The sequence below is a fragment of the Culex quinquefasciatus genome, chromosome 3 (assembly GCF_015732765.1).
Source record: "Culex quinquefasciatus strain JHB chromosome 3, VPISU_Cqui_1.0_pri_paternal, whole genome shotgun sequence".
NCBI classification, from domain to species: Eukaryota; Metazoa; Arthropoda; class Insecta; order Diptera; family Culicidae; genus Culex; species Culex quinquefasciatus.
In genome coordinates this window covers 61683277-61708130 of record NC_051863.1, presented here as the reverse complement: position 1 = coordinate 61708130, position 24854 = coordinate 61683277, and the positions used below count along the sequence as shown (strand labels likewise).

The 24854-nt window shown below is 36.5% G+C and overlaps 2 protein-coding genes across 4 annotated transcripts in view; one reads left to right on the top strand and one right to left on the bottom strand.

The window, feature by feature from the left end:
* The window catches only part of LOC6039486 (trichoplein keratin filament-binding protein), a 46056-nt gene extending 25541 nt beyond the window's left edge, over positions 1-20515 (top strand). The window contains exons 2-3 of the mRNA XM_001849038.2: positions 18721-19002; positions 19066-20515. Coding sequence (XP_001849090.2) covers positions 18723-19002; positions 19066-20273 — 1488 coding nt within the window. The 5' untranslated portion in view covers positions 18721-18722 and the 3' untranslated portion in view covers positions 20274-20515. The remainder of the gene's footprint in view (positions 1-18720; positions 19003-19065) is intronic.
* Positions 2361-11906, bottom strand: LOC6039490 (peptidoglycan-recognition protein LB). Of its 3 annotated transcripts, none has more exons than XM_001849039.2 (3): positions 11175-11906; positions 2698-3027; positions 2361-2633 (listed from the first exon to the last, which is right to left on the bottom strand). In XM_001849039.2, the coding sequence occupies exons 1-3, from the start codon at positions 11260-11262 to the stop codon at positions 2419-2421; spliced, it is 633 nt and encodes a 210-aa protein (XP_001849091.2). In that variant the 5' UTR covers positions 11263-11906; the 3' UTR covers positions 2361-2418. The 3 variants fall into 3 exon arrangements, with proteins under 3 accessions (XP_001849091.2, XP_038115956.1, XP_038115957.1); XM_038260028.1 differs by lacking the exon at positions 11175-11906 and adding an exon at positions 6505-6657; XM_038260029.1 differs by lacking the exon at positions 11175-11906 and adding an exon at positions 6388-6526.
* Positions 20516-24854: the final 4339 nt, after the last annotated feature.

Here is a 24854-nt window from a genome sequence, read left to right as displayed (position 1 = left end):
AAGTTTGTACACCTTTCGAAAAATTAACATAAATAATGTTATTTGTTGACAAATCACCATAAATCCAGTCTCCCAACTCCAAATAGGCATCCTTGACTGACTAAAAATAATTTGGATTGAATATAAAGTTTACTAACTACTTAGTATAAAAGTTTATATAACTCTGGAAATTCTATATAAAACTTATCTAAACTTAATTTTGCAAACTTTTAATTCAAATAAATGTCAATATATTACCATAGAATTGCTAAATAAACATTTTGGAGTGGGTATAACACCGTTTTGGGGGTATTTGTATCGATAGAATAGATTTTTCGTTGGAATTTCGTACCAACCCGGAATTACGTCGTCGGAAAATCCGCCGGCATTCGAACCGGTTCACAAGTCAACCTATGTGGCATCAGAAAGGGCATAAAATTTCCGATCTTTTGATACCCATACATCCAGGTTTTCTATAAAACCCACGTTTTTAAATACCTAAGCAAAAACGTTGTTATGGTTTCGTTTGAGCAACCTGCCAAAAATGTATGGAATTTCGTAATTTTTGTTCTCGTGGATCAAACTTACTTTTGCCCAGGTATTTAAAAACGTAGGTTTTAAAGAAAACCTAGATGTATGGGTATCAAAAGATCGGAAATTTTATGCCCTTTCCGATTCCACATAGGTTGACTTGTGAATCGTGGACCGGTTCGGATGCCGGCGGATTTTCCTACGACGTAATTCCGGGTTGGTACGAAATTCCAACGAAAAATCTATTCTATAGATACAAATACCCCCAAAACGGTGTTATACCCACTCCAAAATGTTTATTTAGCAATTCTATGGTAATATATTGACATTTATTTGAATTAAAAGTTTGCAAAATTAAGTTTAGATAAGTTTTATATAGAATTTCCAGAGTTATATAAACTTTTAAACTAAGAAGTTAGTAAACTTTATATTCAATCCAAATTATTTTTTTAATCAGTCAAGGATGCCTATTTGGAGTTGGGATACTGGATTTATGGTGATTTGTCAACAAATAACATTATTTATGTTAATTTTTCGAAAGGTGTACAAACTTTTTGCACCTTTTTTAGTATTTGTTATATTATATCATCTTTTCATGAGCTTTTGTAGCAAAATGTTTGGCATGAGTTTCTGAACAAAACGTAGTACTAGGTTCCTGTCAAACTTTAAATTTTTTACATGTTTCATCACAAAATGTGCACAGTGCCCAAGGGGTGTAAATACTTTTTTTACATACTGTATGTTTTTACTCCAATAAACAAAACATTAAAACTTATGTTTAAGTTTATCTTCTGAATAATGGAAGCTGGATAGGACTTTTTGATAAAAAAAATAATTTTAGGTGTTAAAAATTTATTAAAATTGTTATGTTGATTTTGTTTTTGAAGTTCATGAAAAATGTTTTTTTTTTAATGACAGAACTGCCAGGTGAATTTTGGATATCTTCTTGACAAAAAACCAGTTAATTCTTGAGCTCAAGATTTCAAGATTTTTTTTTGTAATCTAAACAATGTTATGTTTTTTAAAGATGGTATGTAACATAATTATATTTTTGTTTAAAAAGTGAAAAAAAAATCTGAAGAGTGTATCTATTTTCTCTTTTTCTCCCTACTTTTATCAAGAACTACAAATTTGACGAAAAACCCAAATCGATTTGAAAGCATTTTTGTATGGAAAGCTGTTTGAATAGACGATCTTGTGAAAAAATATTTTTTTGCAATTCCGTCTTGGAACTTCTTATTTTTCCTGTTATTCTCAAATGACGAAGCGGACAATTTTTCTCTACTAAAATAAAAAAAAATCGGAAAAGTAGTAGTAATTGTTTTCGATACATGAGCAAAAATGTTATACTTTTGAGCACATGAATTGATCGGTTAATCAATAAGACACATGGTCATTTAATTTAAAATAATTTTGTATCGAAGGCATACAGCAAAACAGGGCAGTAACTCCAAAAATATTTGTTTTTGTCTCTTTTACGTTTGTTGTTATCAGGCGTGGTATGTACCGGGAAATAGACCACAAAATATATAAAAACGCTTCTTGTGCACTAGTTTTGAAAAATCGTGAAGTTTGACATGCATCTTACCTTTTTTAATGGTGAAAATCCGGCCATATCTTGGTTCCCCATGGGCCACCTAGGATGAAACTCTCTCCAATCGATTCTCAGGACATTTTACAAAAATAAAAGTCTTGGCAGGACTTGGGGGACAAGACGCGTTCCGAGATGTAGACGTAATCGCTCTTCTCCCTATTTTGTAATGATTACGTGTACGACCCAATCTCACCCCCAGACCAAATGTCATCCCAGCGAACGGTTTGTGATGATTTCTCAAATAAAACACAAATAATGTACTTTAAAACATATAAATAGTATCTCTACACTCTCAAACCTTATCGCAATTCAGTCTACGTTGGAATACTGTTCGGATCAACCACGTCCATCATCGGTGAAAAGTGGGCCCACGTTTGAATCTCCTTGAACAACCGATCGCCGGGACACTCCGTTGGCCTCGTCTGGCGGTGCCCAATCAGGGTGTAATTGCTAGCAATGATGTTCATCCGCACACCATAATCGATAAGCGTTTGTACGGCCGCCAGCATGTTTTCCGGAGGAAGATCCACTGCAAATTTAACGTAATTTCCATTAGCTATTCCCACATGTTTCGCTGAAAGCATCAAACTCACCCCTCCAATCCCCAATCAGACAAATTCCGACACTTTTGTCGTTGTACCGTGGGGCGTGGGCACCGACCACGTTGAAGCCCCGGCCCTGGTAGATCCGGCCGTCGCCTCCGACCACGAAGCTATAGCCGATGTCGTTCCAGCCTCGATCCTGCTGGTGGAAGCGCTGTATCGCCTGCATGGCCTTGCAGCAATCGGCAGGGGTGTAGCAGGCTGCCGGTTCGTACGTGTGGTGGATGATCACGAACGGAATCGGACCCGGGAATTTGTCCACCGACCGGGGTGGGTTGGCACTCCAGACGTCGCGTGAGACGTACGGCACTGTTGGCATCGCTGGAAGGTGAAGAATGAAGGGGTGTTTTGTAAGGAAGAGTCTTGATTTTATCTTTATTTATTGATTGTTCAATTCTTCTGAATATAAAATTATTTTTCAGGACCAACGTCCCTCGACTCTTATCCAATTTGGGATTAAATGCAAACAAATATGTTTGAGTAAAATAAAAAAATGGTCTGAAAATTAAATATTATTAAATGTGATTTTCAGAAGCATTTTTCAATTTATGGTTTGTTTATTAAAAAGTGCGTATGAAGGTGCCATGATTTGATGTCAAATTTTGTGTACCGTCAACTGGGGCGTATTGAGACATATGGGGCGAATGGGGACAGCAGTTTAACCATGTTAGAGCACAATATTTTGATTTTTCTGGTTGGTTTCGTATAGAACAGACTCAAACCAACAAAATGTGTACATCCATATCCGAACTTAAAACATTGAGTGCTCTAAACACTGCTGTCCCTATTCAGACTGTAGTCCCGATTCGACCCAGATGACGGTATTTGTTTATGCATTAGAAGAACTCATGCCAAATATGATCCCTGTACGATAAGGGTAATTCTCCACCAACTCACACGAAATCGGAAAAAGTTGCCCCGACCCCTCTTCGATTTGCGTGACCCCTTGGACGATTGTTGTGGCTTGTGCACTGCTTGTATGCGGGGATTTTTCGAAAATAAAAAAAAAAACAAACCGGATACACTCATTCATCACAATTTTTTTTTTTTTTTTTTTGAAAAAAAATTCTGATTCTTGCAATGCACGAGTCACAACAATCGTCAAAAAAAAAAAACTTTCAAAAGCACACGATTGAGTTTTTGGGGTTAAAAATTCGAAAAGCTGATCAAAAATGGTCAAAATCATAACTTTTTCAAAAAACTTTTTTGTAAACTTCTGATAGCTCGTGAAGAATACATGCAAACCCCTTAGGTCTATATATCAAAAAAAAAATTTTGTCTGCTCTACAACTTTGTAGAACATTGTTAAATTCTAAAATGTAACCCAGCAAAGTTAGAAAAAACACGTAATTTTAAAATAAAAAATTTTGTTCTAAATGAAAATTTGACCCTTCTGGATTATTTCAAATTCGAAAAGTACATTAAATTTCCCATAAAATGACATATGTCACGATTTTTGACAGTTGAGTAACGGGAAATGGCAGCGATTTTAAAACTATTTTTTAACTTTTTTTTGATGAAAAATACGTTTTTTTCGGAATTTTGAGTACGCCAAATCGGGCGTCTAATTTTACCCAAAAGTCCCTTTGACACCAAATTTCTATCTCTTCACGGTTGCGAGCTACAAATCACTGAAAAACGTGTCTTAGTAAAAAACCAGAAAATGAAAGGGGTGGTACCGCCCCACCGTCACGTGATATCGAAAAATGGACCTCGGATTCGTGATCAGGGACCAAGAATACCCCTTAGAGCAAAGTTTCACGCAAATCGAAGAGGGGTCGGGGCAACTGCTGTGTGAGTTGGCGGAGAATGAACTCACACAGCAGTTGCCCCGACCCCTCTTCGATTTGCGTGAAACTTTGCTCTAAGGGGTAGTTTTGGTCCCTGATCACGAATCCGAGGTCCATTTTTCGATACCCATAAAGGAAACTGGAGTGAAATGGATATTGAAATTCGAGGTTGGAGATTTCCCAAAAAGGTCGCTTTTTAAAATATTTGAATTCGTAAAAAGTATATTTGTGTCTCATAAATAGACAGCAACTTTTGACGAATAAATCCAAATTAAAATTTTCTAAAACGAAATTGGTTGCTTAAAAAGTGTTTCTTCAAACATAACTTTTCTCTAAAGCTTAACCCTGACTGCTACGTTCGAAAAATTGATATTTGAAGGTATGTTCAGATGCTTTGGGTAAATTTGCTCTAAGAAGCTTTGAGCTGGTGTCATAAAATAACATTAATTAGCATGCCACAACTTTCTGGACCCAAAAAAATCTTGAAAAGTTGGATTTTGTTAAACACCCTAAATGTGAACTATCTTTATTTTCAACCAAGACAAAAGTCACTCGAATCATAGATTAACCCAGAGTAAACACTGGCATTTGGCATTTGGTTCCAAATAAAATGACCAGTCCGAAGAAAGGTCTCTCTGGGTAACTCTGTGCCCGAGTCTTTCCCATTTGCAATTACTTTTCTTTAGACACTTCGTGATTTATTAAATTATTTAGTGGAAGAGAATTACAAAATTTAAAACAACTATTTTAGGATTTGAACCAGCCTAAAACTCAAGTGAATTTTGACTATCTTGTTTTGTAACTCAAAAGATGTTATTTTCAGTAATTTAACCCTCTACAACCCACTACTGCCTTAAGACGGGCTTCGATTTAAAAAATCGCCAAAAATCCATTTTTCAACCAATTTTTGATCATTAAAAAGCATTGGAAAGAAGAACTCTCAAAATTTTAGAAAATTTATGGGTTGGAAGTTTTTCTTGTCTTGTGTGACTTTGCCAATGTTTTTAAAAATGTCATTTTTTAGGGGTCAACTTTGGCTGTGTTTTTACTAACATTTCCTATTTTAATGGTGCAATTTTATAGCACAAAATGCGAAAAACAAGCAAAAAATTGAAAAAATAAGATAGGCAAAATGAACAGAAAGGAAGTGGTAGAATAGGCCAAATACTACCAAAAACAAAAATAAACTAAAAAGATAAATGCAAATTAGAATACAAAAAATGAAACAAGAAAAACATAAAACAAGAGAAGTAAAGTTTTTCGTAAAACAAAAGTTGCTCAAAACACGGGGAAAATAAAAATTTACGAAACAAAATTTGGGTGGTTAACAATCAAACAAAGATGTTAAAATTGAAAGAAAGATTTTTAGACCTTTTTTTCTTGAATTATTCCCATCAATTTTGCCGAAGATACAAAATCGATCAAAAAGTTCGTTTTTTAGATGTATGTAGATTTGTATGGAAGAAATAATGAAGAAAATTTTGCTTTTTTGGTCAAAGACAAAGAAGAACTCACAAAATTTCAGCCAAATCAAAACATTGCTATTGTCGGAAGAATCGGTATTTTTATAGGAGTTTTTTTTAAATGTTGGCATGAACGTTGTAAATCAACGTAGTATTTTATAAAATTATCACTTTTATGGAGATTTATACAAATTTTCAGTTTCTAAGCATTTGCATCAAAATACCTTTTTCCAGCCAAGCTTAAACAATTTGTTTTAGATTTGTTCTCACTAATGGCATAGCATTGTCTCCATGTTTACTCAACCCTTTTAATTTCACTCTTTAATCACAATTCCACATCAATCGCCAAGGTGCTTCCCAATCCCAATGATCTGTAGCAATTAGCCTAGTCATCGTTCAATTTTCTACAAAGTACCGGAACTATTCACCTTCCAAGTGTCGTCCACTTATCACGCGGCTATCTTAAATCGTGTTCATACAAACACACTAAACGGGCTACCGTGTGCGCCGCACTATCTTAATATCAATCTTTGAATTAAACTCACCAACTTGTTGGCAGACTCGCGGCACTGAATCAACAATCGCGACCAGCGTGGACAACGCGCAAAGTGCCACTGCCGCCGTCGTCGGTGAGAACTTTATGCCGACTCGTTCCTTCATGGAGTTTTATTTACCATGAGGCTCATCCAAGGTAGACGCCCGATTTTTACGCAAATGACCTACTGCAGGTTGGGTGATTTTTTCGATTAGCAATCTGGACGCTAGAGGGTTGTTCACAAATTACGCCAAATTCAAGCTTTAAACCCATTTATGACGGCACTTATTGATGAGCCCTCAGCTGACATGATAACATTTGCTCAACCGAACAAAAAAAAATCCCCGCAGTGTTTTTTTTTTTTTTTTTGAGTGGCAGCAGCAATCATTTCAGGTTGTTGTTTTTCGATCTCTTTTTATTTTGTTCTTTCTCTACGTGGTTGATACCCACTGTGAAGCCTAGTGATGTTTTCATCATTAAGTCCGAGGCATTTTCAATGGAAAAATCACCGCATAGAGTTGCATCTGATATTGACTTTTATAGGTGAGTTTAATGGTGCAATCAGTTTCCTATCGTCAACGGGTAATTAGTGTACATCACCAAGGGTTTCCAGCAAGGCCTCAGACTGGCAAGTAATTAATAATTACTTTGATTTTTAGCTGGTAATTAAGTAATTATTAAATTACTTAGTAATTCATGGTAATAAGGTAACTTAATGTAAGTATGTAATGTAAGTAAATTTTGAGTAATTAAAGAAAATGATTTTTATAAATTGTACTTCTTCAACGAAACTATTTACTATTTAGCGGTTTACGCACTTCGGAAGGAACCGGTCAAAAATCAAATGGACAGCAGCGGCAGCGCAAGCAAGTCAGAGAGGGTGAAGAAAAGCCCCAAGAAATCGCTCCCTCTCCTTTGTTCTGCCGTTCGTAAAGCTGTTTCTTGACCCCTTTCCTTCCGATCTGCATACCAGCCTTTTAAAATAATCTATTATAACAGTATTTTATTAATTTTAAATAAGAGTGAATAACAAAGATTAAAAAGACTGGTTCTGTATTTATAAGGCCTTATTCACCATAGTTCTCTCCTAAAACTCTCCTAAAATTCATTTTTATCATGTTGTTTATCGAAGCTGATTAACAACAAATAGCAACGCCATGATATATTTCCCAGTGTTTTTTTTTTTTTGTAAATCCGAAATCTATTAATTTTTTTTAAATAATTAATAAAATATGTATTTTTTTGCAAGAACTACATTAGAATTGATTAATTTTTTATGCTTTTCCTAAAAATGTGCTATAATTTTTGAAAGAGCTAGCGAATGAGCTATTTATAAATAATTTAGTTTAGAACCGTAGAAATTAATACTTAAATTTAAATTAAATGTTTTCTATCGTAGTGAAAAGTAATTAAGTAATTTATGTAATTAATAATTTTGGACCAGTAATTTGAGTAATTAATTGGCAGACTGGCAAGTAATTAACGCTTCTGGAAACCCTTGTACATCACTAGGTGATTTTTTGTGTCGATCTATAAATTTAATTTCTCAATTGCATACATTCTGCACTGGTCGAAAAAGTTGATTTTGTCGGAGAAAAAATTACAAATTAATTTGAAAGTACTTATATAAGCATCAAAAATCAATATTGAGACAAATATAGGAGCATCCATCCCTTAGTTATTTGGGCCGAACGTCATACCTAGGGACCATCCATAAACCACGTGGACACTTTAGAGGGGGTATGGCGGTTGTCCACGATCCATACAAAAAGTTTTTTTTTTGTATGGACAATTGTCCACGAGGGGGGGGGGGGGGTAACCGATTCCCAAAAAAGTGTCCACGTGGTTTATGGATGGTCCCCTATGAGTTCAAGCATTTCCCTTGTTTATTGTTATCTTTGCAACGATTGACGAAGAACAATAATTTCGTTGTACAAAGCAGCTAATATTACGTATATAGGTCAGATATGTTTCAAAAAATTTCAAAAACAGTCCAGACTCGAAGTTTGGATAATCACGAAAAAAAACGTTTTTTTTATTACTTGATCAGTTAACACCAAATTCAGGTTCGGTGATAGCAAATAAGTGAAATTGGAGTGTAATTCTCTACCCAGCTGAAAAAGTAGTAATCCAGCTGCATGTAAAAGGCGTGGGTGTGAAATAGATATTGCATTATTTTATGCAATTTTATGTGATTTTACACCCTGAAATATGTAGCCCATCAGTATGGGAAACCTACTTAACCGAAATGTCAAGCTCATATATGCGTTTACCCTTACAGCTATACATCGGTCTGATGGCCGAGTGGGCTAAGGCGCCAGTCCTTACTGTTTGTGCTGGGTTTTTTGACGAAGGTGATGTGCATGCTTTTGCAGGCGATTTTACCATCGGATTATTTGCTGTGTACTTTGTCGAAAAAACTGTGTCCATGCAAAAAAAATAATCTATTGTTCATACAATATTGTGGCTGAGCATACACAATGGGCATGTGAATATTCAAAAATCTGTATCATGAAAATGTATTTTCTACACAGAAACAAAAGTTGAATTTTGGAATGTTGAAAATTTGGTAGATTGAATATTACCTCTTTTGAGTAATATTACATAAAAATGTGTAAAAATGTGAACGTGATGAATATTCGTCAAAAACTGATGAAAATTCATCATTTTCTGGGGTAAAATTAATCATTTTTTTGACACAAAATCTGTCACCATTTCCTGATGAATATTACCATCATATTTTTTTCTGTGTAATCAATTTGGTGTTTTCGGCAAAGTGTTAGGTTTATGCTTAGAACTAATCTGAAAAAGGTGCACAAAAAATTGATTCCATGATTTCTCTTTTTTATGACTCTTTAAAAATGCAGAAAGATTTAGGACTATTAGTGTAGGATATTTTGATTTTACACAAAAAAAAACTCCGGACTGGTCACTCTGTGTAATAAAATCAAACCAATAGTTTCCTCGATATTGCGAGAATGAAAAAACTTTTTTTTTTAATTTTAAATTTCAAAAGGCAAACATAAATTAGATGAATAAAACAAGTGTAGGCAATTTTCTCACCAGTTTAAAAATACTTTTTGCAGGGATGCTTTTCCCCCACGGAGTATTTTTAAATTGCAAAAAGTTGAAGTTTTGTCGGAAAAACATACTTATAAACTCACAAAATTAGGTGTGAAGGCATTTTCTATCGCCTTTCGCCTTCTCTCCACCCTTCAAAATTGATCCGTAAAATCGGGTACAATAAAAATATTTAAATAGTAAGAAAGGCAAAAACAAATTTTGAAAAACAAAGAAGTTTAATGAATTGAAAACAATCTTAAATTCATTTTTCTGCATAAATAATCATATTCAGAATTTTAAGGTTCGTTTAGAAATATTTTAAATTTTTATGAAATTTCGATGACAAACCCTTTTTTGTTAAAACAATTGATCTAATGATGATTGCTTGATTTTAATTTAGCTCTAATCATTGTTTTTTTCTATTGTTCAAATTTAAGCTTTTTTGAAGAAAAATAATTATTATTTTTCAAACTGTGTTATAGCAGTTTATGCCACAAGTTGAAAAAAGAAGATTTGTGAGTCAAAGTCAAATGTCTACGCGTTCAAATCAAAATTATATTGCAAATCATTACAGGTACTGAAAAGTCCAACTTTATAGCATTCTTTTGAGTACTGAAAAGTGAAACTTTTAAGCGAATTATTTTTCGATTTTTTTGTTTATGGTGTGAAAAGTAGGCCGTTGTGTCTTCGAGAACAACAGGAAAATGTAGTAATTTCACCATGAAGTTGCAACAACTATTTTTCCAGAGGTTATAGATGTGATCAAAGATCAAAATTTTTAGCCTTCGAATTGAGCATCAAAAGGTCCTATCTGCATAAGAAACCCATGGCTCATAGATTGTTTTTGAAAATTTACTGTAGAAATAAACTTTTTCACACCACTTGGGGACCGCTTGGGACGCCTATCCACGACCTATCTTTTTGAATGAAAATTTGGGTTTGCCTTTAAAAATTGCCGTTGAAATTATTTTTTTTTAAACGCGATTGTTTCATAAATTTGTATCTTTAACGGTGCACATCAATCAGAGCTTTTTGCATTAAGATACCTGATACACACTTTTAAGTATCTTCGAAACTACGGGAACTTTCGGTATAATATTTGATTCATCCCCTAATGTACTGTCTACAAAGTTATTTAAATCAAAGTTTGACTTTTTTTAAAACGCAATTTTGGAATAAGAAGACATCAGCTTCCTTAATTGTTGTGTACCCTTAAGACATTTTTTGGTAATTTTTTGTAGGTTAAAAGTTTCCATTTCTGGTTCACTAAAACATAAAAAACGGGTTTTAGGAATTTAAGTCTTTATAACAAAATATATATATTTGAAAAATTAGCTGCCAAAATTGCAAACAGTCTTGTATGAACGAACTTATGATGCAAAATGCTTTCTTTGTTCATATAAATGCTTCAGCCAAATAAAAAAATATATAAAAATTTAAATTTTATGAAATCGTTTTATTCGGTTAAGAATTATATTGAAGATGGGAAAAATAAAAAAAATGTAGAGAAAATTGGGCAGTTGAGGATTAATGAAGACATTTAGGATTAGAAAATTAGAAATTTTTGATTTTGCAATTTTCACAACTTCTGTTTAATTTAATTCCAATAATACTCACAGCATGCCATCGCTCCATCCCACGTGCCCAGAACTTGCAGTACTACAACCGCCAAAACACTTGTCCTTCTTCTCGTGGTGATAACCATGGTGGTATGAACTGTGTCACCTTCAAAACTTCAAACAGCACTAGTGCCACTCGTGTGACATTCCCCGCAAAAACCTGATTCACTATGACAAATTCGTCGCGCCACGCTGCGCTATCTCGTCAAAAGCCCCCAAACTTTTGCGCCCAAATCACTGTCATGGCCACTGTCTGAGGCACCGACTTATCAATAACCAGTCGGCTTGGCCGATGAACTGCTCAACGGGTTGAACTGCAGGTGATTCGAATTCTTTTGAAGAAGCGCCGACTCTCTTTCCACAGTCCGGCGGGGGTCCTCGATTCGCAAACTAAACACCAAACAACTTCAAACTGTTGACAACACTGTTGATTCCAAGCAAGGCTTCAAGAGCAAACTTTGTAACGATCCACGCGCTCTCCAGTCTGTTCAAACACTGAACAAAATTTAGACAGACTAACGAAAAAAAAATGCCTCAATTGTTTGGCAAAGTCGGCGCGCGCGCGCCTTCTCGATTGACTGAGGTTGAGGTTACTTTATCAACCGGCTGTGGGGAGGTACTTTTTTTTAGCGATTTACAGAGACAAATTACGCGCACACACGTGGACCGCCAGTGGTGTTTTGCGCTGCTGAAGCGCGAATCGGAAATGAAGCGACAGGGTGAAAGCTCACGCGTATTTATACGGTCACTTGAACGATGCGTCGCGGGATTCTTGATGGCCCCACTTGAGACCACACAGTTGTGTTGTCAGGACAAATAAGACGGTGGCGCTAGAAGTGTGGATGGAGTGATGAATGAGGGATGAACTTGCAGGAAAAAAACGAGATCATTTGGAATTCAATTAGAACTAGGAATTTGTAGCAAACTTAAAGTTAAATCTTCTGAACCTCCAGTCGATCGTTCATCAAAACTTTTCAATAATTATCGTCACTTTGGCAATTATCGAACTCCAACTCACATAGCAGTTACGGTGGGGCGGTACGACCCCTTTCATTTTTCTGGATTTTTACTAAGACACGTTTTTCAATAATGTGCAGCCTGAAAAGATGATGATATAGAAATTTGGTGGCAGAGGGACTTTTGTGTAAAAACGTATTTTTCTTCAAAAAAGTTAAAACATAGTTTTAAAATCGCTGCCATTTCCCGTTACTCAAGTGGCAAACATTTTATGAGTTCTTTAATGTACTTTTCGAATCTGAAATAACCCAGAAGGGTATTTTTTTCATTTCAAACAAAGTTTTTTATTTAAAAATTATGTATTTTTTGTATCTTTCCAGGGTTATATTTTAGAGTTTAACTATGTTCTACAAAGTTGAAGAGCAGACAAAAACACCTCAAGTTTACGTTGAATTTCCCGAGGATTTCGAATAGGGGAAATTAGGGCAAGTGTAACAAGCTAAGGAAATGCTCGTTATAACAAATTAAAAACGTTAAAAAAATCTGTTGGATTTTTTATAATCATCTTATTTCAGGTCTTGACTGAGACTTTGATAGAACAAGTTTTAAAAAAAATCCTGTTTTTTTATGTAAAGAATTGATTTTAAATTTTTTGATTTTCCCTACGTTCTATCTAATCTAATCTAATCAGACCCTAGCGCAGCCAATCTTTCGAAGGGATCCTGGAGAGTGCCTTAGGTTAGATGACGCCTAGCACTCTTCTTGTCATTTATTAACATTTGTAGTGCGCCATTGCATTAGAATGCATTGAAACATCACAAGCGTTAAAGCGGCCAGGCCTACTGCGTAAAGCCATATCGCAGAGATGACTCGTAATTGGGTTGAGTTTGAGCACTAAGTGTTCGAACAACAACACAATTCTGAGTCGACAGGGAGGAAGAAGCGTGGGGACACACCACCATACGCTCCGAGATTTGGTTGTATTCGTTGGGAGCACCATGCTAAGAAGGTTTGGTACTCCATGACCCTCTGGGATGGGACATTGTATTTCCACGAATGCCCTGGACACTTTTTGCCGTGGTTATAGCGCCACAACTCGCTCTCTGTAACAGTATTCCTAATTCCAGTCCACACTCACCAAGTCGTCATGGCCTAGTGGTTAGCATTTTTGCTTACCAATCCAAAGGACGGAGGATCGAACCCCGCCTCGAGCGACTTTGATTTTTCGTTCATATTCATTATTTCAAATTTATGTGTTCTAAACTTTCTCGTTGGGAGCAGATGGGCATCGAACCCAGAACCATTCGCTTACAAAGCGAACACCGTAACCAGTCAGCCACGGCCGCTCCTTTTTTTTGATTTTCCCTATGTTCTACACAGAAAAAAAATTATGAATTTTACCCCAGAAAATGATGAATTTTCATCAGTTTTTGAAGAATATTCATCAGGTTCACATTTTTACACATTTTTTTAATGTAATATTACTCAACAAAAGAGGTAATATTCAACCTACCAAATTTTCAACAATCCAAAATTCAACTTTTTTTTTTCTGTGTACTCAACTAGTGGGGCAAGACGAACAACCCGTTGGGGCAAGAGGAACAATGCTTGAAACAACATGTTAATTTGCTAACAATTGAACTGTTATCACGTAGATACATCAGATTAGAATGTATTTGAAACGTTTCTTTCATTTTTAGATAAAAAAATAATATTTTAGTAAAAATTTGATCGTTTAGTAAGAAATTTCAGATAAAATTAGAAACGAAAAATGTTGGCGAAGGTCACCAGGTGGGCTTTCACCTTTTTTTAGGGATTTTTTTTCTTATGGTAGGTTAATCAAACGGCTCTAACTCCAGAACCAGATTATGGATCTGGATGAAAATTTGGGAGGTTGTAGAGCTCGAAAAATGCAATTTTTGAGATAAATAAAAGATATGAAAATGAAAAATTTTGACCATATGTTCATTTGAAAACTGTGTATTTTGTTGAAAAGTCTGTCAACATCCGAAAACAGATGGATATTTCGAAATTTGAGCGGCAACTCGCCCAGGTTCAGCACACTAGCTTTCATCTGCATTCAGAAGAATCAAAATCGGATTCAGGGAAGCTGAGAACGGCGCGACACAAAATTTGGCAAAATTTTACCACATACGAACATCACTCGATCTCCACAGAATTTATTTTCTCAAAATTCGAGGGTTGGAGATAGACGAGTTCTGTCAAGATGAACCGATAGAGCGTCGAAAATCAATGCAGTGTGATTTTTTGGCGATTTTTCCGATTAATATTCATGCTGTATCGTCTTATTTACGAAGATGAAAATGACGTCCAGCCATAAAGTAAAACCAAAACCTTTCTTTAGTAAGAAAGGCAAAAACATGTTTTTTTTAAATTTCAATCTATAAAACTAACAAAAAACAAAATATTAGAAAACAAAAAAAAATAAACAGTTTTTTACAAAAGAGCCTCCAATCAATTGGTTAAATTTTACTAAAATCAGAAAATTAAAAAATAAACACCAGCATAAATATTATTCATCTGCTTTTCATTGCAATTTTGGTGCCTCAACAATCATGATTTCACAAATATAATGAATGTTTTAAAGTTGTATTTGAATTTATGTTTTTAATTTAATTTTTAAATATGTTTTAGAAGGGGTGACACAAACTTTGTAAAAGTGTGTAATCTTTTCAAATTATGAGCAATCTTAATTATAAATAGTTGCTTAAGGATTTGAAAATAAATATTCCTTCAATTTTAGAAAATTTCAATTAATATTTGATGAAAATATTGAAATAATTTACCGTTTTTAACCTCATTTGAATGTGTTACGATAGATAATTACGATAAGATAAATTTTTATCACATATGATTTCGTATAAAACCAAAAATTTAATGGGAAAATTAGGGTAAAAATAAGACGATAAACAATAATATGGCTATATCTCTGGAATTACATTTTGGAAAAGCTTCAAATTTTGGGCCCAAGCAGTTTATGGCGCATGTTTTCCAGTGGATTTTTGTTTGAAACTGAATTCTTTTAATTTGAAAAAGTGCAGTGCTTCTTGGGACGCGCAGTCCTGTTTTTTCGTGATTAATTTTTTGAGATGCGGCAGCTTCAACTGAGAAATTTAACGCCCTAATCGACCTTACATCAGCCTTTTTTTAATCAGCCATCAGACTGATCGAGGCGTTACATTTCTCAGAGGGCTGGTTTAATTTGGTGAGATCAATCCGATAATGTACCTAATCAAAATAAACCATTTCATATTTAATATGCACTGGGTCTTTGTGAGATGATCTTGTCATCCCATCAATTGAAATCTTGTGTTTATAAGAGTTTTATTAATGTTCTTTCTGTCACCAACAGTGAGCGAGTTGTGGCGCTATAACCACGGCAAATAGTGTCCAGGGCATTTGTGGAAATACAGTGTCCCATCCTCGAGGGTCCCGGAGCACCAAAACTTCTTAGCTGGTGGCTCCCAACGATTTATTGCTCCTACAAACAGGAACGTGAGCGGGGGATCCCCACGTTTCTTCCTCCCCTGTCGATTCAGAAATGTGTTGTTGTTTGAACATTCGTGTTCAAACTCAATCCAATTCAAAGAATCATCTTTGCGGTAAACTTTACGCAGTTGGCCTGGCCGCTTTAACGTTTGTGATGTTTCAAAGCAATTTATTGCATTGGGCACTGCAATTGTTAATAATGACAAGAGGATGCTAGGCGTTAATCAACCTAAGGCATTTTCCAGGATGCCCTCGAAAGACTGGCTGCGCTAGGGTTAGATTAGATTAGATTAGAAACTGAATTCTTTTAATTTGATAGTGTTATCTGTAAAATTGTCCATAAAATACCTCTAAAAATGGCTTTGACCACATTTATTGGTCGAAAATTGTGAATCGAAAAATAAAATGTTCGTCTCCGACCCCACGGCTACAAATCTGACTTATAAAAATTGTGGGTTTTACGAGCGGTTTTCCAATGATGGAAGACACAAATTTTTAGGAGCGGATACAGACATCGCTCATGTATTTCAGAAAAAGAGCTCTCAAAAATCAGACTTTGAGTTCCGGGTTTCGGACCAAAATTCAATCGAAAGAGCGCATCTAAACCTTCAATTTAGTATGTAATAAGATTTTTTCCTCGGACGATTCCTCGCCGTGCACGATTTTTTTAGGATTTCTGAGAAAAGCGTTTTCCCAAAAGCAAACCTTAAACCTTTCTTTTGTAAGAAAGGCAAAAGGTTCACAAAATAGGCATAAACTCAACTTTAATTTCTAGGAATTATAAAATCACTTGAAGATGCGTCAAAGGGCCATTTTACATGATCATTCAAAATGGGTCCGCGGGCCACAAAAAATGACCTCGCGGGCCATACTTTAGACGCCCCTGGCATAGGTGCCCACCCGCTGATCAATACCGGCGCCGGCCACGACCAGTGGTAGGGTCACGGGGAAGTGGATGGGAATGTTAGTCCGATACTTGAGTGATAGAGACCGCCCAAACGACTGCATCTCCGACAAAGTATCACATGAGTTTTGAGGGGGTTAGTAGATGGGTATGAGGTCAGGATTCACGAGTGGCAGTGATGTGGCCATGAGCATTTTGTTTATCGGTTGAACATTTTAAATCTTGGGCCGCCGGCTGCGGAAAGATCGATAATTGATTATTTAAATTTTTTTTTATCACACGCGTGCCAGCCGAGCAGTAGTGCTATGGGCTGGACTTATCAGTATATTTTTACTGTTTTTACAATTTAGATAACGCGAACAAATTTCAAAAATAGTAAATAAATGACGCTTTACTCTTCATAAAATCGATAATTTGATGAGTTTATACTAAAACTGCCAGTTAGAATAAATTATTACGATCATTTACGACGAAAATTATCGCGGAAAATCAGGACTGCGCGTCCTCAGAAGCACTGCACTTATGATGGCATTACCGTAATCTGGGGTGAATCGGGACTACAGTCTGAATAGGGACAGCAGTTTTTAGAGCACTTAAAGTTTTTAAATTTGGAAAAGGATGTACACATTTTGTTGGCCTGAGTCTGTTCTAACCGAAACCAACCAGAAAAATCAAAATATTGTGCTCCTACATGGTTAAAACTGCTGTCCCAATTCGCCCCATGTGTCCCGATTGACCCCAGTTTACGGTATTCAATTATTATGACCAATCACCCCATGCACACAAACAGCGACACAAAAGAGACAAAAATTATCACGAAAATACAGGACTGCGCGTCCCCGGAAGCACCGCACTTATCCATTCGACAAGACAATAAAGGATTTCACATTAAGTTTAGATTTTGTGTTTTTTAAGTGCAGGATTGAAATGATTGAGACGAAGTTTTATGTAAAAATGTTAGAAAGAGATTTTTTCCTAAATCGGGCTTGAGCATTTGTAGGCTATGTTGAGTTCAACAAAACATTATCATTACCGTCATCAGGGGTGACATTGGGTCTGGGGGTGAGATTGAGTCATACAAAAATGCAGAAATTTGTATGTTGCGTTAATGTCTCATATGCATCTTCAACACTTTTGAGTTATTGATGCAGTTTTGTTCAAAATCGTGTGCTCTTTCAGAAAAAAAAAAACAAAAATATCCAATACGTAGCCTTATGGATGGGTCAAACTAACCTTTCGTTTTTCTTAGTTTACTGTTTTTGCATATTTATTTTTAATTTATTACACATAATTTAATGTTCAGTGCATACAAATTGGCAAGAACCAAATTATAAGAAACGACAAATTCTTCGAAATCATTCAACCAGTTTATTTTTATAATTTTAAACCACTTTCAAAGTTCGTTTGCAAAGTTGACCAAGGATACAGATTGCAATACAAGTTGTAAATTAAAGAGAATCACCTTTAAAATATGTAAAAAAAAACTTTTTGTCTTGATCATTATCAACTTTTTTCATGACAAACATTAGCTTTAAGATTCTTTTTTTTTTTTCTACATTCAGGTATTCGTGATTAATGTTAATCTTCTCTGAGTAAGGCATCAAGCGTTCGGCCAGACGGTTCGTCGTCCGTAAATAAAGCACAATCACTCAAGCAAATATATCAAAATCCTGCCGCCACCGGGGCGTGCTTTCGAGCTTTTGGGGATTCCCCATATACTACGATGCTGCGCTCACACGGTTATGCCCATGGGAAAGAAGATAATCACGAAAAACATGAATGAATGCATTAGGTGGAGAGTGAACAAATGTAGTTGTAGCATGAATGGAAGGTTGAACATTTGTTTCAACCGAACTTGTTTGGAAACTCTAGCAAAAGACAGTCTGATTCATGCACGGTGTGATTTTTCACTATCATTTGTTTGCTTCAAAATAATTGATATAATTGGTCGTCAGAAGGAAGTGAGCCCTGATTAAAACGGATGTTTTGTTTCAAGTGGCTTCGATATTTTCCGATAGCGTGTGATTTTTTTCTGGCAGTTGGTGTTTATTTAAGGATGACCTAATTGGTCATAACGATTTCGATGCAATCGAAAGCTAACATTTCGTCGACATGCCATTCGAGCAGCAATGATAAGAGGTGGACTTAACTTTTGTTTTCCTCTTTTCCTCAGCCATGAAAAGCGCCAAACTGCAGGCTGCGCTCGCAAAGCGCCGCGAGGCCGACCAGATCAAGATCCAAAAGTCGGCCGCCGTCGAGCGGTACTACGACCAGTGGAGCCGCATAACGTCACGCTTCGACTCGTGGAACTCACCGCAGTTTTACCGGCAGGCCGAGGAAGCGCAGAAAGCACGCGAGGAGGCGGAAAAGCGTGAAGTGGCCGCCCAGGAACGGCGCGAGCGGGAACGCGTTCGACTACAGCAGGAAAAGGACGACTTTCAACAGGAACTGAAGGGTAAGAACTTTTGGGTTAGTTGGGTCATCTGTGGATGTTGAAGGTGGAATCTTTGCTTTACAGAGAAGAACCGCCCTAAACCGAAGCCAATTCCGACGGAACTGCTGGAGGGTGTCCGATCTCGGTTGAACGACGTTGAAGAAGCGAAACGCCGCATGGATCTGGAAGCAAGTTTGTACACCAAGTGGCGCATGGGCTACGACCGCGACACGGTCATCCTAGACTCAAAGAACACTCACCAAGCGATGGCGAAGCTGAACTGGCTCGATCGCCAGGTTGAGATGACGCTGCAAAGTGAGAAGGAACGCAAGGAGAACCAGGAGCGCGAAATTCGTATCCAGGAAGAAGCAAGAAAGCACGAGGAGGTCCTGCTCGAGAAGAGCCGCATGAGGGAGCAACAAATTAAGGAGTTGAGAAGCCACCAGGAACTGCACATGAAGGAACTCAAGGCTCGCGAGCAAGAGGTGAACGAGCTTAAGATGTACGAGTTGCGCTTGCGAACCAAGAAGGAAGAGTTCGAAAAGGAAGCCGAACAGCTGTACATCTACAACGATCGACGGCGCGATCGCATCGTGGCCATGCACAACCTGCGACGCATCAAGATGCTGCTCCGCGAGCGGTCCGAAGCGGTCCGGAACGATCTCAAGCACGACCTGCAGCTGCTGCAGCGAATCGCGATCGACAACCCCGAGTCCAACGACGGCATTAACTACCTGCGCAAAAAGTTCCAACTGCAGTACGATCTGGAAATTGACCAGCAAATGACCATCGAGAACATGTACGAGTCCGAGGCCAAGCACAACCTCTCCAAGTGGGAGGACAAGTGGAACGAGGAAGCCCTCGTCCGAGAGCAGCAACTCCGCTGCCTCCTTGAAGATCGCATCGCCGACTTCGAAGCCAAACTCGCCGGCTGTATTCAGCGCCAGCGCGACCTCATCGACATCCGCGAGACACACATCCGATCGATCGAAGGTGCCAACAACCAGCTCAAAGAACTCATGACGGAGAAATCCAACGAAACGTTCGTCGTCGGCTCGTCCAACCAAATCCGGGAGCTTCTCGTTGACGACCCCGCATCCAAACCGGACAGTCGACCCTCGACGCGAAACTCGCACCGTAGTTCGACCTTTAGCAGCATCTTTCCGTTTGACGATCTGAGCTTGACGGATCTGAAGCTGGACAGGCAGAAGCAGATTGGCGACAAGCAGCCGGACGAGCAGGCAATTTTGGCTGTGCCGAGGTTCGGCAGGAAGAAGGTGGCCTGGTGCTGACGGAGACGGAGAGTGCGAAGGTATTTATGCATGAACATTCCATACTGACTGATCCGTGTGACAGAGAGAGAGAAGATTTGTCCAAAATATGGAACCATTTTAACTAGTGTAAGGTTTTTCTACCCCCAAAGACTATTTATGTGCCGTGTTCTGCTTATGTTTAGCGAGCAATAATTGTGTGTAAGATGAATCGATATTTCGTGACTTTTCAGAAGATTTTTAATAAAATAGCTTTCTGCAAACTTAACTGCATTCAATTCTTCGAAATCCTTCTTGATTCTTTATACACTGCCCCTCAAATCTAGTCCGTCCCATAAGGTAGCGTGAGTTTTCGCGAAAGAAAAACTGGAATTATTCCAGTTTTAATCAACAAAGTACATTTATTTTATTTTTTTTATTTTCAACCAAACTGCAACATTAACTCAAAATTGACGAAATTACATATGAGACGAACTTGCATCAAGCAGGTATGAAGGAAATACACTCAACCCCCGGTGGTTGGTCACTTTTTTAGTTTGTACCCCGTTGGATGATCAAATTCAAACTAAAAAGCAGGGGGATGCTAAAGGCCGCCATTTGGGTGGCTGTGGAAAGATAAAACCAAATAATATTTATTTATAAAATGAGGTGTTAAACGCAATGCTGCAATGATAGCGTAGTCTGATTTTTAATTATATAATCATTTAGTTCATGAATTTGTTACGGAATAGACGCGAAGAACTCAACCATCAAGTGTCTTCCGATCTTCTTTCTGTTTGCTAGATAAGGTATTGATTTTCGTTGCCTCTCGAGCTACGATGCTATGGAGAGGGCTTAACACACAAACAACCGACGTCGAGCCCTCCGAGCTACGGAGCTATGGGAAGGTCTTTTCAACAAGAGGGTTTGAAGCACACAATAACTTACCGATTAATATGAATAATTTTCAAGATCGATCTTGTTTTATAACTACAGCGCGACTCACTCCTGATTTTCACGATCCCGAATACAGCACAAAACGAACACCGCAAAAATCCATCTCACAATCCTGATTTGTTTGTTTGTCCCCCAACCAACGCGTCCCTTCACTCAGCATTCTTGCAGGCACAATCCTGATTTTTTTCTTCACTTAAACAACCATCCGCTTGCACTGGTGGAACATAATCTGAACACAAACAGCCACACAAAAGAGACGAAAATTATCACGAAAAAACAGGACTGCGCGTCCCCAGAAGCACTGCACTTATGACCTTAATTTTTATTATAATAAGAATTACTGTAGTAAAAGTCAAATTACACAGTAGTAAAGTTAAATGATTCTAGTGATAAAAGTACAACTTTAAATCACAACAAAAGTTTGATTGAGTGAGTGAACTCTGTGTAAAAGAGGTGTCAAATCAAAAAGTAACCGTTCGTTTGACAACAGTTGGTTTCAAACCATCGGATTTAATCTTATCGCCGAAAATGAACGATAACTCATTTTTAAAATCTTTCTAAGTCGACCTAATTCAACCACATCATGATGCAGGCCAAGGGCGAATCATGCTGATGATACCTCATCAGTTGACGCTCAGGCGAGGAACATCCTGGAAGGAGCGTCACTGACTACGTCCGTAGTCCTGTTAGATCATTCTTGATCAAGACAGTATAGCTCTGGTTCCTTGCAAGTGTCCTATTTTCTTACCTCCACGTTGGCTTGGTTTCGTCATCATGATGACAAAGTGTAACCTAGCTGGTGGCCTGTGGAAACGACTCGTAAACCTTTGACTAGCGAGGGTCAGAGTAGAGACGGCTAAAAGAAAGGGGCGCGTCAATGTGGGAAAGGGAAGTAATTTGTGATTGTAGACGGTATTGTTTTGATTCGCAGTATGTTGAGTCAACTGCTGTGGATGTACCTGTAACATCGCACAACGGGGTTTCTCTTCTCTTCATTCTCAGCTACCACCTACCTTCTGTTTATTTTGTTTCACTGATTTGCTAACGCGGCTTCTGTTTACTATCCTCCATTTGATTTCGATTTTACTTATTTGATTCTCTTATTTCTCAACGCTTTTTCACTCTATTTTATTAATTGATGCTGCTGTAACAAACTGTCTTCTTTCCCTTAATTTGGCAGCGATGTTAATTTTGTGCCTTTCTTTATTTATCTATTTGAATAATTTCTCATCTTCCCTGTAAGTTGCCCTCAATAAATCTATGCTTGTTTGTTACCTCTATTTATTAACTATTGTTAATTTCTTTATCTACTTCATAAATTACTATCTTTCTTTTATTATTGATTCTTTACATAGTATATTTCTTTCACTGTCCATTGTTTTCAATCTTCACCCTTTTCTTCAAACAAATGAGGTTCGAGCCCTTACTCAATTTTTGGAATGATCAAAGAATTAACACAAATATTACTATTGTACATTTGAAAAACTTTTCTAAAATGCTTAGGACCAAAATATTGTAACAAAACACCGCGACAGAAGAAATAGCAACAGATTAACACGACTCAACAATAGGGAAGATTTCAGGAGAGAACAATACACAGTAAATAACAATTAGTTTTTAAATTCAAACTAAAAATATAACAGTTTTTGCTTTAATGAAAGTTAATAGGCACACTTTAAACGGTTAGGCGCTTATACTTACATCAAACCCTACGTAATGTACCACCCCCGGCCGAGTTAAAATGCGTAACCGGAAAAGAAGGTGTGCATGCCTGGCACGAACACTCAAAGCGTGTTCTAGCGTGCTGCTCGTACTGACTCAGAGCAAGGGTGAGATGTAGGTGTAAGGGCAGTGCGTGTTCGTCGGGAACATAGTGCATAAGATCGGTCAAGGCCCGTTCTTACACTGAAAATTGCGAATTGCGAATTGCGAAGTCGACCTAATTCAACCACATCATGTTACATTTTTAATGCTTCACTAAGAATATATATTTTGAAAATGTAATAAGTTTTAAAATATGAATACTGTTGTTGTTGTATGAATGTTCACAAAATACTGTATTTTATCGAAAGTATCCAAATATGGGTATGCTTTTAACTTTATTAGAGTTTTCTTTTGTTAAAAACTAAAATTTTCCAAAAATACCGTATTTTTTCGAAAATAATCAAATTTTTAAAATTTGCAAAATGAGAAGCGAAATTTTTCTTTTTTGAAAAGTACTAAAATTTTCTCATATTTTCATAATTTGAAACATAAGTATCAAATGCTTTTTAACTTTTTACCAGTTTTTTTTTAAATGAACTTTTCAAAAAATACTAAAACATTCAAAATGCTGTAAAAATTTTAGTTTCCAACAAAAAAAAACTCTTATAAAATGAAAACGTATACAAAATTTTGCTTCGTTTGATGATCATATTGCAAATTTGAAATTTTTTGTATTTTCGAAAAAACACGGTACATATTTTTGATTTTTTTTTTGTATTTTCTAAAAAAAACTTAAATAAGTTGATAAATCATACAAAAATTTGCTTCGCTTTTATATCCATATTGCAAATTTTGATAATTTTAGTATTTTCGGAAAATGCGGTGTTTTGTGAAAATTATATTTTCCAACAAAAAAAATCTCTAATACAGAAAACGTATACAACATTTCGCTTCGTTTTATACCCATATTGCTAATTATATAAATTTGACTACTTTCGAAAAAACACGTTATTGTGTTTCATACTTTAAAACTTCATACAATTTCAAATAACATATTCTTAATGAAATCATTGAAAATATAACATGATATGATTGAATTTAATCATTTTAGAACAATTTTAAAAATGAGTTATCGTCCATTATCGGCGATAAGATAACCACCGATAGAATTATCGAAATGACGAGAACGATAACCATTATCGTTACCGTTAGACGATAATATTGTCGACGATAATTTTATCGACTAACAACCTTGTTTGTAATAGGTGACAGAACACTCCACGTGGTAAAGACGCGACAACCTGATTGCTGACATTCTACACACCAATTTTTTTTTCACTGAAATTCAGTAAAGTTTTACTGATTTTTCATCTACTGAAATTTTATTAAACGATTCAGTAATTTAGATTTTACTGAATTCTCAGTTAACTGATATTTGTCACTTTGACAGATGATTTACTAAAATTTCAGTAAAATGGTTGTCAAAACAACTGAAATTTCAGCAAAAGAAACGTCGAATGGAGCCTAACATTTCAAAAGGGCACACATTTTTTGTAAACAATAGTGTATCCCATTCACTCAAATGACAGTTTGCATAAGGTGTGAGAGGGATACACTCTTGTTTACAAAAGTTTTGTGCCATAATGAAATGGAAAGCACGAAATTATGTTGCTGAAAATTCAGTAATTTTCTTGTGGCAGTTTGACAGATCATTTGCTGAAGATTCAGCAATCGTTGCTGGTATTTCAGTTATCGAAATTTGATTTTGCTTGTCATTGAAAATGTTTCCAGTACTGTTATTTATACATTTATTTCATCAATCGTCTAAACCTAAAAAAGGTGGTTAGCAACGAGGCATTTGTTATTAACATTTTTCTTACCTTGGTTTCTAAAGATCACAATACAACATTAAAAAACACAACATGTATGAAAGAGGATTTTCTCTCGGCAGCATCCAAACAA

Bases quoted from the DNA above. Each gene is read 5' to 3' on its own strand.
- LOC6039490 (XM_038260028.1), bottom strand. From the start codon at position 6,619: ATGAAGGAACGAGTCGGCATAAAGTTCTCACCGACGACGGCGGCAGTG. The intron at 3,028-6,504 runs GTGAGTTTAATT...TTCACCTTCCAG, and splicing joins GCGAGTCTGCCAACAAGTTG to CGATGCCAACAGTGCCGTAC. The intron at 2,634-2,697 runs GTGAGTTTGATG...TTAAATTTGCAG, and splicing joins TCTGATTGGGGATTGGAGGG to TGGATCTTCCTCCGGAAAAC.